General features: G+C 40.9%; 1 protein-coding gene across 1 annotated transcript in view; it reads left to right on the top strand.

Moving 5' to 3' along the window:
* NMT2 (N-myristoyltransferase 2) overlaps nucleotides 1-17,725 on the top strand; it is a 55,167-nt gene that overhangs the window by 16,226 nt on the left and 21,216 nt on the right. Inside the window, exons 3-7 of the mRNA XM_048838043.2 lie at nucleotides 8,797-8,941; nucleotides 15,874-15,992; nucleotides 16,091-16,182; nucleotides 16,278-16,394; nucleotides 17,225-17,395. Coding sequence (XP_048694000.1) covers nucleotides 8,797-8,941; nucleotides 15,874-15,992; nucleotides 16,091-16,182; nucleotides 16,278-16,394; nucleotides 17,225-17,395 — 644 coding nt within the window. The remainder of the gene's footprint in view (nucleotides 1-8,796; nucleotides 8,942-15,873; nucleotides 15,993-16,090; nucleotides 16,183-16,277; nucleotides 16,395-17,224; nucleotides 17,396-17,725) is intronic.

Raw genomic sequence — 17,725 nt, 5'->3', positions numbered from 1 at the left:
TGGGGCTGAGCTGAAGCCCGGGACCAAGCTGAAGCCTAAGCCCCACTTTCCAGGCCAAAGCCCACTGACTGGGGCTGAAGCCCTTGGGCTCAGGCTTCAGTTCCCCCTTCTGGGGTCATGTAGTAATTTGTATTCTTATAAGGGGGTCGTGGTGCAATGAAGTTTGAGAACCCCTGATCTAGGGCTTTTTCAGTGTCACCTCCAGTGCTATGTGTGTACTGCTTTTGCATTAGGTCACGTTTTTAAATGTGTAGCAAGAACATACAGTCTGACCAAGAGTGATCACTTTTTAGACTTCTCATGCTCTTTAATTTTGCTTTTCTTTAAAGAATATGGGCTATTTGGCATGGATCTGCAATATAATAGACAGTAAACAGATTTGAAGTTAGTTGCTTATAGTAAGGTCAGCTAAAAGGATGTTAGAATTTTTACTACCTTTCTGAAGTAAAGATGTAGTTCCTTTTTATTATGTTTTGAACTGTGTATTTTAGAATACATAAAGTTTTAAATCCCTTTTTGATGAATTACAATAATACTTCGTTAATCCAAATTAATGTATAGAGTTTTTTCCCTCAAGAAAGAGAATCTCTAGCCAATCATTAATACTCCTATTTTGGTAAGTCTGGCCAGCCGTTAATTTTTCAGCTACTCCAAGCAGGGTTTAATGGTTGTGTTAATGTGAAAATGCTTTATTTTTTCTCGTTCAGTTGACTCTTCCAGGAGCATCTTCCTTTAAAACTATTTTAAGTACATTTCAGTGCATACAAAATATTTTTTAAATGTCAACTAAGTAAAAATTGCTCTCTACCTCAAATGAGGAAATGGATACCACAGAAGTAACTGAAAGATTTAACACTTTTTATAATAAAATGATATTGGGGAGAGTAATCTGATTCTAAACCAGGGAGTATGAGTTGTCATTGACACTGTAACCCATGGATCAGAATTCGTTTGTTAAACTATAAAATAAAGATTCTGTAAATTCACTAATCTTGGCAGCCTCACTTTTAGGATGTCAGGAAGTAGTTGGCCTTTGACCTCATGTTACATAGATTCTCGTTCCACTTTCTAGGGAAACTAACTTTAATCAGAATAGCCAGATGCTAGGTGTCCATCAAATCTGTAGCACCATGTTTCACAAATTGGTTTATATCAGCAGCAAACACAGTTAAGCCCTGTGTATGATGGCCAGGGAAAGTGGATAATTGCCTTTCTGCCAAGAATTATGTTTGCTCACTATTCACCAGAGAACTGGATGGATCATGCAAAGTGCTGATGAATACCCTCAACTTTTCTTGAAGTTCATGGGGATTGGGGGTGCTCAGCACTTGCAGTTTTGTATGCACTCTTTTTCTGGCAAATGTAACAGGGTCACATTATACTGCAGGTGCGATATACACACCTCTGTCATATGTTGTTTACTTACGCTCACTGAAACACCTGATGATATGATGGTCACCACAGGCACAAAGCCTCACTAATTCCACTATGTTTGTAGCCATTTTTATTGTAGCTCACATGTGAGATTTTATTTTTATTTAAATATATATGCTAATAAAAAGCCCCTCTCCAAACCTCTAGTGATTAAAACAAGAGGCCTTAATTTCAGATTCAAATACAGGTACCCAGTTCACTTGCCTTTGCATTCACCAGCTCTGTTCCTGTCCACACAAGTGCTAAGTAAATGGAGCTTTTCTAACTAGATTTCTGAGCTGTTTTGGACTGTCAAGCTGGTCAAGTGCTGAGCAATATTAATTTTCTTTACTAGTCATGGAAAATGTGTGTTTCTCCTTATTTGTGATTCTTGAGTTTTATAAATTATACTGTGACCTTTGGCATTTGTTTCACTCTTAAGTGAAGGGAGTTTGCAGGTATTTTAGCTGAGATGGGTATTGTGTGTCTTTCCTCGAAGATAAACATACAGGATCATCTAAGAGTGCTGTTGGGTGTAGGTGAGGGTGGGGGCTGAAGGTGGATGATGAGGTGGGACAGCGATGTAAGCAGCTTCAGCTGTCAGAAGACCACAGGAATACAAGACTTCTGAGTCTCATATGACTTTTTCCTCTTTTGTCTGACACATTTGACCTTTTGAACATTTTGATGCAGGTGGGTTCCCAGCAGTAATGATTGGCAGTAGTAACATGTTTGAGGCTGGCAACATTTAGGTGCCCAACTCACATTGGTTTTCTATTGAAGATGGGTGCCTAACTCCCATAGGTGCGTTTGAAATTTTCTGCCTGAAAATAAATGTGAATAAGCTTTGAATATCAGTACATGCAGGTTCTTGAATTCAGTACATTCTTTATGTAAGGAATAATGCATAGCAAGGCATGTGGTCATGATATAACTGCTCATCTCAGGCATGTAATGAAGCTGATGGCCATTTCTAGGATCTGAGAAGTACCATTATCTTAGAACTGTGATGTTTTTTCACTTACAGGAAGGTACTGCTGTCATTTTTAACTTGGAAAAATGTTTAGGTTAAGTAATTGTGTCAGATGGTTGGTGTCCCATAATCACAGGGGGATAAACTGCAGTTATTCAGATTTCTCCTTCCATTCTCCCTGTTTTATAAATGCATTAATAAATATTCCAGTGAACTTTAAAAGTTTTTAAAGGACCAGAGATACAGATGGCTTCAATTTTAATATACTACTTAAAAATTGCAGATTAACATGCAAGGGTTGCAACATCGTCTACATTTAAAAATTAGACTTCAGGTGAAACTAGTAAAACCAAAATAACTCCTCTCGCCCCTAGCATTGTATTAGTTTTTTATGACCTAAAGTGTACATATAGCACTTCCCTGTTCACTCTCACTGTGCCTGCCTTCGCTGTTCTCATGAGCAAACAGGGTGTTGACATTTACAGGAATCCTATTCTGCTAGGCATTTGTATTTGTGAATACATGAATACAAAGACAGCTACAGCCAAGGGGGACTTGAAGACAGGCTGAGATTATTGAGCTACCGGCATGGACCATGGCTTTTAAGAGCAAATAATATAATTTATGTAGGGCTAACAGCAATTCTGAATAGGTCTAATCAGTACAATCTAGATTATGTATGACAGAAGCGAAGACATTGCTGCCAGTTTTCCCCCAAATCAGAAAACTCTTTCCTGTCCTGTAGATAATGAGAATTAAGTTTCCGAGTTCTGAACTGATTTTGCATAACTACTTAGGTGAAGCTCTGACTGGTTTTAGTTGGAGATTTGCCTAAGTAAAATATGTGGTGGATCTGGCAATATTTTATTTCACTGGGACTTTGGGACTCTTGGGGTATGTCTGCATTGCAAAAAAAACAAAAAACCTGCAGCACCAAGTCTCAGACCCAGGCATAATTTTTGCAGCTCTTTTCTACACCCTTTCCAACTTTTCAACCTCCTTTTTAAAATATGGGCACCAGAACTACATGCAGTTTTGTATTATCAGTCTCACCAGTGCTGTAAACAGAGGTAATATAACCTCCCTATCCCTACTTACTAGTTCCCTGTTTATAGACCCAAGGATTACATTAGCCCTTTTTGTACAGTATCACACTGGGAGCTCATGTTAAGTTGCATGTCCACTGTGACCTCTAAATCCTTTTCAGAGTCACAATTTTCTGTGATACAGTTCCCCCTTCCCCATTCTGTAGGTGTGGCCTGCATTCCTTGTTCCTAGATGTATAACTTTGCATTTGGCTATATTCAAAGGGTTTGGCTACACTTGCAAGTTAGAGCACATGAAAGCCTCCCTGAGTGTCCTAACTCCCAATGTGTCCACACTAGCAAGGCGCGTAGAGCGCCTGGACTCTGCAGCTGGAGCGCTCCTGGTAATCCACCTCCAAGACAAGCATAAAGCTTGCTGCGCCCTGGCTGAAACGCCCGGACATCAGTGTGAATGAGGTGTTGCATTACTGCGCTGCGATTGGCCTCCGGAAATGTCCCATAATCCCCTGAAGTCAAGTGGCCACATTGTTTTGAGGGGCGGGGGGATGTCCTGCTGCTGTCTTAACTTACAAGACAGCATGCTGACATGCTCTCAGCCCCCCAAAAACCCACTCTCTCTCCCCCCACATACACACAACATGCTCCCTGTCACACTCCACCCCCCCACTCCCATTTGAAAAGCATTTTGCAGCCACTTACACCCTGGGATAGCTACTACAATGCACTGCTCTTTGTGGCGTTGCAAGAGCTGCTAATGTGGCCACGCCAGTGCAGCGTTTTCCCTGCTGCGGTCTCCGAAGGCTGGTTTAACTCCCAGCGCTCTACATCTGCAAGTGTAGCCATGCCCGTAGATTCCAACACCAGAAGGGACCATTGTGATCATGTAGTCTGACCTCTTGTGTAACACAAGGCCATAGAACTCCCTGAAAATAATTACTATTAATATTAAAAATGTGTTTTGTCCAATTTACAGAGAAAACTGGAGCACTTGGTATGACTGCCCTATCCTCATCATTATTTACCACTCCACCAATCTATGCATTGCCCACAAGTATTAATCAGCAGTGATTTTTACATTTACTTCCAGATCATTGACGAAAATGTTGAATAGGAAAGTATAAAACCCCTATAACTGGATAATTAAGCAATAACATGCCTGTGGGGTGAGTTTCTTCCTAACCCCAGGCAGCTAATGATTAGGTTATATCTTAAAGTTTGAGTCAGTCTGTGTTTGTAAATATTTTTGAATGCTCTGGTCTCTCATTTGTAGTATGAATTAATTCTGTAAACAACTATTCGACGTGGAAAATATCTTGTTTAATATCCTATTGGTGCAAATACATACAGGGAAGGGCATGTGTGCATGAAACTCAGTTTTCAAACTCTCTGAATTGACAGAATATTGTCACTTCCATCTGGGAACTTTTGTACAGCAGAGACATTTTCCCAGCAGTTGCTGTCTAGGCATATATGTAGCAATCCTTACACAGCTTGCCTTGCTTTCTGAAATGTCATCTTTGCATTTTGCCTCTCTAACCTACAAACAGTGTGTCTATCGTTGTACTCTGTGTCTGTTGCAGGCTACAATGTGAAATTAACTTTGTAGTCTTTTATTTTTCAGTCTGCAGTATGTGCGAACACATAGAAACAAAGCAGCAGGAGGAAATATCATAGAACACAGACAAGGAGCATGGCAAAAGGCAGTCTTTTCCCCCTTCCCCCCCAACAGACAAATGGAGAGCCACAAAGAACTAATACATGTGTGAGCAAAGGCAAAAAAACAAAAATATCTGTTTTGAAGTGTAAACGTAAAGTATAGTGTGTATATTCTGTATTGGTAATTCCACTCCATGGTCTACATCTTTGTTCTGTCTTCACTTGCCAAGCAAAATTGGACATAGTCTCTTTGCTGTAAGTAAGCCCTGTCCATGTTCTAGTCCAGGATGGTCTTTGTCTTAATCTGTTTGTCTTAAAGTATTATCAATGTTTGTTCTAATCACAGACATTTCCACAGCTGTTTTCTGTGTTTTAAAATGTCAGACTTGAGGATAATGGCATTTGAACAACTATCTAGATAGTAAGTAGTTAGAGGCCTTTTCTAAATGATGGAACACCTTAAATTGAATAGTCAGGTAACTGAACTTACGATTACAGCTGCCTTGTGGTAGCCCTCTTCCAATTTTGGCCCATTTATTCCATCAGTAACAGGTGGCTACTTGGATTTTGGATAATGCATAAACTTCCCCCTGGTAACAGTCTTGCCAAAAAAAGCCATTACGGATCAAAAGGAAGTGTGATATCAATATTCTTTAAAATGTCTCTGGTTCCCTATTCTTTCCAACTAGTCCCTCATCTGTTCAGCGTATCTGCACATGTAACAGAATGAACTTCCTCCACAACTCCTCCTGTGACGTAAGAGAGGACTCTAGGCACTGACAAAGCTTCACTTTATGCAGAAAAGGCCACCAGCTCCCTCTGTACATCAGATAAATTTCCCTTGGATCACATAAAATTGTACATTTTGTTTTATTCTTTCAGTCTTTGTGCCATTCCTCCAGAGGGTTTAGCCAGTCCCTCTTAACTGCAGGAACTCCCTCTAAATTGAGAAAGCAAATATTGCTTTCCAGCTTACGTGTGTTTCTTCAAAAAATTTTCCTCCTCTTTTTGGAGAAATAAAAAGGAACTGAAAACAAATTTCATACCACATACCTATCTCTGAATTAGTTGCAAGGAATGAAGAACCCTTCTCCCTCAGGAAGAAGGACCATCATCCATAGACTAGTCATGGTTAACGTCAGAATGATATATACCTTTTCCCCTTTTCTTCTATATTATGTGGACAGATGCCTTATTTATAATGGTCATTTGTTATTGGCATAGAAATAGAATAATATTTTGATCCCCTATTCACAAGCTGGCTAGCCTGTCAAGAGGAGTTGGGCTCAGCCTTGCCTGTGACGTTCGCAAGTAACCCCCCGCTGATCCTGATCTGGTAGCTCAATTACAATTAGAGATCTAAGCTGTGAAAGGCTCAGAGAGAACTACACAGAGAGGGATGAGAACTCAGTGAAAGAAGAAACCCAGGAGAGAGGATCCTGGGGAACCCCCTCTTTCTGGAAAGGGCCTAATGAAGGCAGGCTGGAGAAAACCATGAGGAGCAGGTTAGATTCTTGTGAGAGGCCCTGAGATAGAGCTTGTAAGAAGCAGGGAAGACCCTGAAAGAAGCTGCTAGAGTAGGAAGGGAAGCAGAGGGGAAGGGCTAGGAAGAAGGGCTTCCAGGTGAAGAGACCTGGGAGGCAGTGCTCAGCCAACGGAGCAAAGAAAGAAATCTGCAGTCCCCAGGAGTACGGGTGAAGAATAGGGAACTTCAGTGAAGCCTGAGAGGAGCAGGAGGATCTTTTGCTTGGATAATGGTGTATATTCTGTAGTTGGACTTTATTACCCCATAATGGGACAGAACTGAACTTAAGAGATCACCTGGCCAGAGAGCTAGGCCATCACAAGGCTAAAGCAGTGGTTAAGAGGAGGCCGCCACTGCACACAGTAGCAGTTTCTGATACCAAAGGGGTGCTACAGTGGTAAGTGGAACTGCTTACACTGCTAAAATTAAAAATATTCAAAATACTAATATTGACACATCAGAATTAATATTTGATTAGTCCATGTACTGGTAAGCATTAAAAATCTCTCTACTTCCTTAGAATCCTTCATACTAGACCAATGGGAACTATATGTATTGATTTTTAGTTGAGAGCACTGACCCGTGTCACCATGATTTGGATCTAGAAATAGGCTATTTTTTTTCTTGCTGTAACAGTGTTGACATAACTGAGTGAACCAAAGCCCATAAGTAAATAAATGTTAATGCACTGACCTCTCAGGCCAGAGAACAGTTTTATTAATATGTTCATAGTATTATATTTATAGGGAAATCTTGCAATACTTTAGTTAACTAGAGAAACTGCATAATGTTTAGAGAATAAAAATATATATTAAATGATAAGACATGCAGACTTCTTTGAAGTTGAAAGTTCTTAAACTACATGCAGTAGATCTGCCTTTGAGATGGATGGTACTGAAGCCTGCTGCTTGTCCATATTAGTTGTAGTTTGTGGTGTTTTCTCTAGATGAGTCCTAGAAAGGAAGTGAAATAATCAACGGATGACAAATTAATATGGAACTGAGAAGCAGGGAGCTTGTGTATTCAACAGTTGGGATAGAACACTTTAAATAATATATGTAATATAATGTAGTCTAAAGAATGTATCTGTTGCTTTGGAGAAAACCTAGGGTGAAATCCTGGCCTCCTGAAGTTGATGGCAAAACTCCCAAATCTGCTCCAGGATGGGACTTTTCTTAAGAAACAAAAATAGAAATATCCCTTCAGATTTATGACTCACTGTGCCTATCACTGGTTTGCAGTCTGTATACACTACACAGGCAAAATTCTTATTGAAGCTGTGGGTGCTCAGCTTTATCTCTGAAATGAGGGTTTATATGCCTACCTTTAGCCACCAAAGTTGGGAAAGTTTAGCCCTAACTTTTAGGCTGTCTGGATGGGGAGATGGTTCTGTAAAAGTCTCTTTCCTCTTTAAGTAGAATTTTAGCTTATTTTATCTTTACTCTTAAATGCTCTCTTCATTTTGAAACTTTGCTAACATCTGCAAAACAACATTAGCTATAGCACTTGGCAGAATGGACTTATAACATGCATTTTCTGTACACTGAAAAGTAAAGCAAGAATTAATAAACAACATCTGATAGAACTTCAGTAAACATTGCTATATGTAGCAAAATAGCATAACAAATATGGAATAGTGCTGACTTTTTAAAGTGATGTTTTACAGTATGTATTTTATACATCTATATCTATATATACTTTAACTACCCTTATGTGCATTACTAATAACACCTTAGATTGTTAAACCTGAAGGAATTTTAAAAGTCATCTTTGCTTTTAGCGGTTTACTCTGTTTTACCATTTCAGCTTTGTTCAGATAGAGCAGTGGGGAAAAAAGAATGGTTAGCTTCACGCTGTGGTCCTCCTACAGTAGCGTAATGATGCAGTATTTGTGTTACAAACACTGCAAGTTCATTATTAAATGTAAACAAACTATTTTGAGGAAGTTTAAAAATAATTAAACTACTTCTAAAACAGTGGAAGTTTATAAAACTGTTTTTCCCCTAACAAAACCTACATGTTGGGCCTGAACTCCCTGGCAGTGCCTTGCTTAAGGTGGGAGCAAATATACAAAATACTATCAAAATATCGTTGAAGCAAGTGACGTGAATATGGTGTATGCACTACTTTTTCAGTGTGCATGTAGTAAACAAACCTCTCTCCCCTATTGTCTCTCTGTACAGAATCCAGCCATTCCAATGCAGAAGCTGCAAGACATTCAGAGAGCTATGGAGCTGCTGTCTGCATGCCAGGGACCAGCAAAGAACATTGATGAAGCGACCAAACGTAAATACCAGTTTTGGGATACGCAACCTGTACCCAAACTTAGTAAGTTTAACTGAGCCTATGTACAAAATTGACCTTAACAGTAGCTAAAAGGAGCATGTTGACATTTTACTGAGTGTTCTGTAACACAGATATAAATTGGACTGCTTGGATTTATCAAAATGTGTTAGGATTCAGTAGTCACTTCTGTTCTTTGCCATCTGAAAATTACTGATAAACTACTGAGGTGGGTGGTTTGGGGGAAAAAAAGGTATGTCATGAAATGAAATCTCAGAATGAGTTTCATGTATGAAAACAGGAAATGTGCTATTACAATGATCCCACTTGGGCTAACTGGGGTTTGAACGTGAGAACTACAGGGAAGAAAGGTCTCTACCACTTCAGTGAAAGGGATAACTTTATTAGTTGGTAGCAGTAGTAGACTTTTAAACTGTTATGAGCCAGGTGTCCGAGAGGAACAAAAACCCACACTATGCTGGTGTGAGATGCACTGTTTTTGCATAAATTGATGCTAATTACACATCTCTCCCATGCATAACTATTTTTGTTCCTATTTGTTCACCCGCTTCCTCCACTGTATACAATTCATGCATTCCTTCAGTGCATACAGTTCTTATCCGTAGTCCATCCTATATATGACAGTGTTTCCCTTCCTCATGGTTTTGGAGACAGTTTGATTGAAGACTTCTTTAAACTGATCCAGTGTCTGTCTTCTGCACAGGTGTTGCCTATCTCCAGCACCCACTCAATGCTGCCATGGGTGAGTGCAGTTGCTGACTCCTCCACCCTTGGAGGAAAGCCCTATTTCATTAGTCTCCTGTAAGACAATACTGGTAATACCAGGAACTCTTCAGTGGCAGGGAAGCTTGGGGACCTTGCAAGTGAAGCGGTCTTTACCATCTCTTTCAGCAGTGGTTTCCACTGACTATTTTCCTGCTCTTGAGCCTGGTTCCCCATTCCAGCATTCTTGAGGGATTGAACTACACCACCTCAGCACCTCTCCAGCCAGATCCCCTCCAGGCAGCAGTGCAGTAAGTTAATGTCACCAGTCCTGGCTACCAGGCTCCCACAGGCATGGAGTGGAAGCCCAGCAAAAAGGTTAGTGCCTGAGGCAGGAAGGGTTTTTCCTCTAACCCCTATGCCACAGGTTAAATGAGTTCTCCTCACACACTGTTCTCCCTCTTCCCCAATAGTTCATTATTTCAATAGCCTTGTTATTTTGACTGGTATTTTGACCCTTTTCTCCTTCCGAATGGTATGATGCAGAAGACCCCTCTTAAAATTACTACTTATTGTAACACTTAGGGGTTCAACCCAGACCAGTAAGGGGTTGTATCACTGCCTGCCCTGCAACTCTGCATGCCTTAAATGCTATACTGCTGTGTCTCAGAGTCCTGACACCACCAGCCAGCCTTACAAGCATGCAGGTCACACCCTGGCTTCTGCCACCCACTTACTTTTTTGCAGAGTGAACCCAACATCCTTCCAGTCCTAAATTTCTCCAAAACTGTCAGCCAGTTGGACAATCTGCAGAGGTTCCCAGAATTGTGAGTTCTTCTTCAAGCGCTTGCTCATGTCAATTCCATTCTGGGTGCATGCGCGTCCATGTGCGCGGTCATTGGAGATATTTGCCTTAGCGGTATCCATAGGGCCAGCTGTGGCATCCCCTTGAATGCCACACTCATGCATCGGTATATCGGGCACTGCTGGCCCTATGCCCTCTCAGTTCCTTCTTACCACTTGTGGTGTTTAGTTGGAGTGCCTCTCCTTGAATAGCAAGGTCTAGAGGTTTCGTCTCTTCTGACTTTGAGACTTAGGGCCTTGTAAATAGTTTGTTTATTGTAGTTAGTGGTAAGTAGTTTTTAAGTGTAGTTAGAAGTTAGAGTGCCAGAGGGGACTTTGCCCCAGGCAGGGCATGCCTCGGTCTCCGGGGTTTATGCTCTGTGCGGACTATAACAGGCCTATGCCTATAAGTGACCCCCACAGTAGCTGCCTCAAGTGCTTGGGAGAATCACAAGTGCACAACAAGTGTTGTATTTGTAAAAATTTTCAACCCAGGATTCAGAAAGAATGGGATATTAGTTTACAGGCTTTCCTCATGGAGGCTGCCCTCTATCTGGCTTCCAAGCCGTCCCGCCAAGACTCGCCTAGTACTTTAGCCTCGCTGCACAGCGCACCCCTGGCACCGATGCCCAAAAAGAAAACAAAATGTACACAGACTAAAAGGACTCAAATATTTGAATCTTTAATCTAGCACCATGTCTGAATTCGGAGGCCTTGGATCCTAAGAAGTATGGAAGACCTTTCTTCTTTGGGATAACATCTCCCTCATAAACCTAAACAGAATTTTCTAGACTTCTTACACTGAATGAGTCTCCTTCCCAAACAGAGTTTTTAGTCTCATCACAGACTGCGATCCAGGGAAGTCACCTCACATTTGGAGAAGAAACCAAGCACCTCTCTTCTCCCTGCTGCTGCACCCAGGAAAAATTAATCCAACAGAAACTAGAAGTGTCAAGAGGCCACATCACCATCCTTTAGGATTCCCACTCCTCTGTGGGGCCACCTCTGGCATACCAGGGGTGCCTCATCCCTTAAGAAGGGCAAAATCTCCCAGAATCACATGACTTAAGAAGACATTTTAACTCCAGTAAAATGGATGTGTTAAATTGACCTGGTCCACACTACCATAGAAATTGAAGAATTTGTTTGCCCTCAGACTAAGAAAAATCTACTCAGGATGAAGCATCATAACATCTGAGTCCTTTGAGAAAATAGTCTACTCCACATGGACTCATGGTGGTCACAAACATCTAAGTAGCAGAGCATCAAAAAACACTGCACTAAAGCAAAGCTGACAAACTCTTTCCTGTCCTCAAGCTCAGTTCCTCCTTTCTGGTGCTTAACTCTAGATGGTTGTGAGCAAAAACAAAATTTACTGTTAAGAAAATAAGGCCTTGAATTAGTCTCCAATGGCCTCTGAGCCTCTTGGCCCCAATAGCCACAGTCCAAACACCTGCTCTCATGGTCTGCTCAAGTTGTGCACTCCAAAAATGGGAAGTTAAGGAGAGAATCAGGAAAGGTGAAGAAACACCCAGGAACTCTTTTATTTATGATTATCCATGTGACAATACAAAATTCACTGCACTTTCCAAGTTAAACTAATAGCTTACTTAGGGTGCTGGTTATAGGCCTTGTCTACACTACAGAATTAGGGCAGCTTATGTTGACCTAACACTGTAGTTGTTTACACTATAATAGTGTTCCCATCAATGTCAGTCGCCCACTACATCGACCTAATAACTCTACCTCTGCAAAAGGCGTCACGCTTAGGTCAATGTAGTTAGGGAGATGCAGTATCTATGTAGACACTGCGTTACTGATATCGCCTGTTGTCTGTAAGACCTGCATGGGACTGACAGCCCGGAGTCCTGCTACTGCCTCCCAGTGAAGGATTGAGAAGGGGGAGAGCCTGAGCCTGGCCACCGTCTAGGCCTGGGCTCTTCTCCCTGGCCTCTCCCCTCACTGGGAGGCAGCCGGGCCTGGGCTCACCTCCCCTCCTGGCAGGACTCTGGACTGTCAGCCATGGTGGTGGGGAGGCTCCAGCTGTCAATGCCCCACTTCACTCAGTGGAAGTGCAAATGGTGATGATGCATACCGCCGACAGAAGGAGCTAGTGTGGACATGGAAAAACTACAATAATTACTGTGGTGGCTCTATGTCGACGTAACTTTGGTCAACTTAATTCTGTAGTGTAGACAAGTCCATAGACTTCATCCCCAAAGTGCTGTTTGATGGCTCCAAGTAGCGTTCTATGTAAAGCTCTCCAGCATTCTTGAGAACTTAACAAAATAGTGTCACAACATTGTTCCCCAAGGGACTCTAAATCCAGCCTTTGGAATTTTAGCCATCTTTTCAGAACACCTCCAACTACTAGTCCTTTTACTCTACATGTGCCACGGGAATGTATTTTGCTAGGCAGCAGTTAGTGAGGTCATACCTTGACCGTCCTTCAGCACCAGCTGAGAGATGAGAGCTTGCTGGTCCTGTCACTCACCAGTCTAGGAGGATGAGGAAAAAAATGTGTGGGCAACTACCAACAAATAGAATCTAGAAGAGATTCTGAATGGCTGCTTAATAGAAATGGGGTTTGTAGAATATGAGTGGTCTTTGAATATTCTGTTAAGCAGCCTGTCTGAATCATTTCTACTTCCTATTTGTGAGAAGTGGAAATAGCCTACACCTTTACATTTTTCAGCTTCCTCCTGAGGTGCTGAGTGAGTGGACTGGGCAAGGAAGCTCTTTCTTCAATGTGTTGAAGATTATGACTTCAGATAGAAGCATTTAGTCTTTCTGCTTCAAGAAATAGTTGCAGGAATCTTTGCGTTCATAAACTTCAAAATTTTCCCTCCTTGTACGAGACTGCCAGCAGCAGTCCTATAAGTAGTATACCATAATGGATCAAGACTATTATTTTGTAGCAATGGTAGCTGGAGGGTTCTCTGTACCCAGAGTCTTCATGGAGCTGCTGGTGATTTTGGCCTTCCAACCTGGACAGCAGGCAATACTAACTTACCACTATTGACAGGTTTCAGAGTAGTAGCCGTGTTCGTCTGTAGCCGCAAAAAGAACAGGGGTATTTGTGGTACCTTAGAGACTAACAAATTTATTAGAGCATAAGCTTTCGTGGGCTACAGCCCACTTCATCGGATGCATAGAATGGAACGCATAGATATAGATACATATATACAGATAAGTTGGAAGTTACCATACAAACTGTGAGAGGCTAATTAGTTAAGATGAGCTATTATCAGCAGGAGAAAAAAACTTTTGTAGTGATAATCAATCCACACAGGCGGTCTATTTCCTGGACACTACTGTGCTAATAAGTGATGGTCACATAAACCCCTCCCTATATTGGAAACCTACTGACCGCTATACTTACCTACATGCCTCCAGATTCCATCCAGGACACACCACATGATCCATTGTCTACAGCCAAGCTCTAAGATACAACCGCATTTGCTCCAATCCCTCAGACAGAGACAAATGCCTACAAGATCTCTATCAAGCATTCTTAAAACTACAATACCCACTTGCTAAAGTGAAAAAACAGATTGACAGAGCCAGAAGAGTACCCAGAAGTCACCTACTACAGGACAGGCCCATCAAAGAAAATAACCGAACGCCACTAGCTGTGACCTTCAGCCCCCAACTAAAACCTCTCCAGCATATCATCAAAGATTTACAACCTATCCTGAAAAATGATCCCTCACTCTCACAGATCTTGGGAGACAGGCCAGTCCTCACTTACAGACAGCCCCCCAGCCTGAAGCAAATACTCTCTAGCAACCACACAACAAAAACACTAACCCAGGAACCTATCCTTTCAACAAAGCCCGATGCCAACTCAGTCCACATATTTACTCAAGTGACACAATCATAGGACCTAATCACATTAGCCATGCCATCAGGGGCTCGTTCACCTGCACATCTACCAATGTGATATATGCCATCATTTGCCAGCAATGCCCCTCTGCCATGTACATTGGCCAAACCGGACAGTCTCTATGCAAAAGAATAAATGGACACAAATCTGACATCAGGAATCATAACATTCAAAAACCAGAAGGAGAACACTTCAACCTGTCTGGCCACTCAGTAAAAGATTTAAGGGTAGCAATATTGCAACAGAAAAGCTTCAAAAACAGACTCCAAGGAGAAACTGCTGAGCTTGAATTAATATGCAAACTAGATACCATTAACTTGGGTTTGAATAGAGACTGGGAGCTGCTGGGTCATTACACATATTGAATCTATTTTCTTAAGTTAAGTATCCTCACACCTTCTTGTCAACTGTCTAAATGGGCCTTCTTGATTATCACTACAAAAGTTTTTTCTCCTGCTAATAGCTCATCTTAACTAATTAGCCTCTCACAGTTTGTATGGTAACTTCCAACTTATCTGTATGTGTGTGAAAAATATATATAATCTATCTCTTACTATATGTTCCATTCTTTGCATCCAATGAAGTGGGCTGTAGCCCACGAAAGCTTATGCTCTAATAAATTTGTTTGTCTCTAAGATGCCACAAGTACTCCTGTTCTGTTTACCACTATTGAGCAATCTCCTGGCAGAAGCTCTTTTTGCAAAAGAAGCTGCATAGTGCACCCTACTGGTCATTCAGGTGTATTAATGAGAACTAAGATTGCAATAGTCTTGACATGCTATCAATAATTTGTGCAAACATGATTAACGTGTTCTAATATATTTCCTAATGTTGTTCAGCTTTGGAAGCCTCTTGTGGGGTGGTTGGCTGCTGTGTAATAGCCGTCCAACAGAGGAAGAGTGCGTGGCTCCTGTTTATATTTTTAAAAGTATCTTTAGTCTACCTGCTTCTGAAGTTGTGAAGAAAGACAAGATTACCCAACAGCGAGTCTAGAACTATAGATGTGACCACAATTTTAATTTAAAATTTACAAATGAAAGTTTTTTCGTTTCATCAGCAGCCATTCTGTAAAATGCCCTGATCCTGCAAACGCATGTGATGCATGTGAGTTGTGCCATTGAGTTCATATAAGTCAGTGTTTGCAAGATCAGCACCATAGCTTGTGAATCTCACTGCTGAACTGCAGAACTCCTCCCCAGACATAGCTTTCAGTAGTTGACTAAGTGATACATACATGCTGATAATTTGCTATTCAATTGTGCTCTGTTATGAAATGTTAAGATATAAACTGCAGTAGAATAGCTCTGAGCCTCTGTACAATAGCTCTGCTGAAGTATTAGCTGACTTGAGTGAGTTGTAAAACAGAAAAATAATGTAAGCAAACAAAAGCTTATTTTCAACATTTTAAAAAGGCTTCAGATTCTGATTTCATAATTGTACATTACACCTTGTGTAAAGTGACTTCAAAAATGATTAATTTTAAAATTAGCTAGCAATGTAATTTTTTTCTCCCTTTCTATAACAGATGAGGTTATAACTTCTCATGGTGCAATTGAACCAGATAAGGACAATGTCCGCCTAGAGCCATACTCTTTGCCACAGGGTTTTATGTGGGACACTTTGGACCTGAGCAATGCTGAAGTTGTAAGTAAAACCGTGTGTGTGTACGCACAGTCCTTGATGAAACATTCTGGCTGATATGTGTGAGATAAAATTCTTCCTTTTTTGTTGTGTGTTTTCAGCTAAAGGAACTGTACACGTTATTAAATGAGAATTACGTAGAAGATGATGATAACATGTTTAGGTTTGACTACTCACCTGAGTTTCTTATGTGGTGAGTAGCAATTTCTGCGTTGGATTGCAAAGAAGGGTGTTTTGATCACATTCTTTTGGGTACTAATCTGTGATTGTTTCTGCCACTGATTCTAGGGCACTACGTCCTCCAGGCTGGCTACCCCAGTGGCACTGTGGAGTTAGAGTAACTTCAAACAAAAAACTGGTAGGGTTCATAAGCGCCATCCCTGCACACATTCGGATTTATGACAGGTAAATATAAATAGATAAATATAAAGATAAATAAAAACAAATGATAAATATTGAACTGTCTTTCGTGGTGGGGATTGTCTGATTGAAGACCTGAGTGCTAGGCCTCATTGACTGTAGAGGGAGAAGAAACCTTACACGGGTCTGAAATTTTTCACAAGGCTTTTGGAAGTTTCCAATTAAAACTAATGGCAAACAAATGTCCACCTCAGAAACATTCTATTGATAGAAGGTGTGGAGAGCTGCTTGATGTTATCTGGCCTATTGGAAAGTGTAAAGTGGATATTCAGTCAGTTAGACTGGTTACCAGGGCTCTCTCAGTAGGGTTGGAGCACTGGAATAATTAATCAGTGAATATGAGCTGTGGAACCTTTTGATACGTCTTTCCTCCTGCTTTGATTGCTTTCCAGGCTCTTAAATCCAGGCCACAATTCAGGTCATGGTGCTGATCTAAAGGGTATTAAAAGCAATTTCTCCAACCTAGGCATCTTGCCAGATGCAGTACAGAATATTGAATAATTTGTTGTATACTTTGAGGATACAACTTAAGGCAGCCAGGTTAAAAATTTGGATCTATATGCTTAGAAGTATGTAAAATACAAAGAGCGTATACCAACACTGGATAAGAAATCTCAATGATTTATCTGAGTCCTTTGTTACATAATTGAGTTCTTCTATTGAAGACTTTAAAATGAGCGTTATTTATGTTTTTGAGAAGCTATCTTGTATAACCTGAAATTCTACTACCAACATGGAAAATAAAACTATATAAATAAGACTATACTACGTTTTAGTGGGTTTTCTAATTGTTTTGTTATTTAAATTGCTTTTAGTGTGAAGAAAATGGTAGAAATCAATTTTCTTTGTGTCCACAAGAAATTGAGATCTAAACGAGTAGCACCTGTACTGATTCGGGAAATAACCAGAAGAGTAAACCTGGAAGGGATTTTTCAGGCAGTTTACACTGCAGGAGTGGTACTCCCCAAGCCTGTGGCCACATGCAGGTAACCTAGGTGGTATTCATAGTAACATTGCTCCCAAGAATGATCATTTTAAAGAGGATTCCTTGTCATTTTCACAAACTAGCTAATAAAAATGTTCATTTTTCTGCTGTAAACTTCTGGTAAACATTGTGGACTTGATTCTAATGCAGAGGACATGACCAACTTCTTTGTGATGCCTTGGACAAAGACATTTTTTGCAGTAACATGTAGTTCTGTTTGGGGCACTGCCTGCACTGTGCTAGCATTGACAAGGTTGTATACTTAGGTACATACATTTTTCAAGTGACCTATTTCTTGACTGGTGGGGTGAACAGAGTTTCTGGGAATAAT

Source organism: Caretta caretta, chromosome 2, assembly GCF_965140235.1.
Source record: "Caretta caretta isolate rCarCar2 chromosome 2, rCarCar1.hap1, whole genome shotgun sequence".
Classification (NCBI taxonomy): domain Eukaryota; kingdom Metazoa; phylum Chordata; order Testudines; family Cheloniidae; genus Caretta; species Caretta caretta.
The sequence above is the reverse complement of the archived record's forward strand: the minus strand, read 5'-3'. Positions and strand labels throughout refer to the sequence as shown.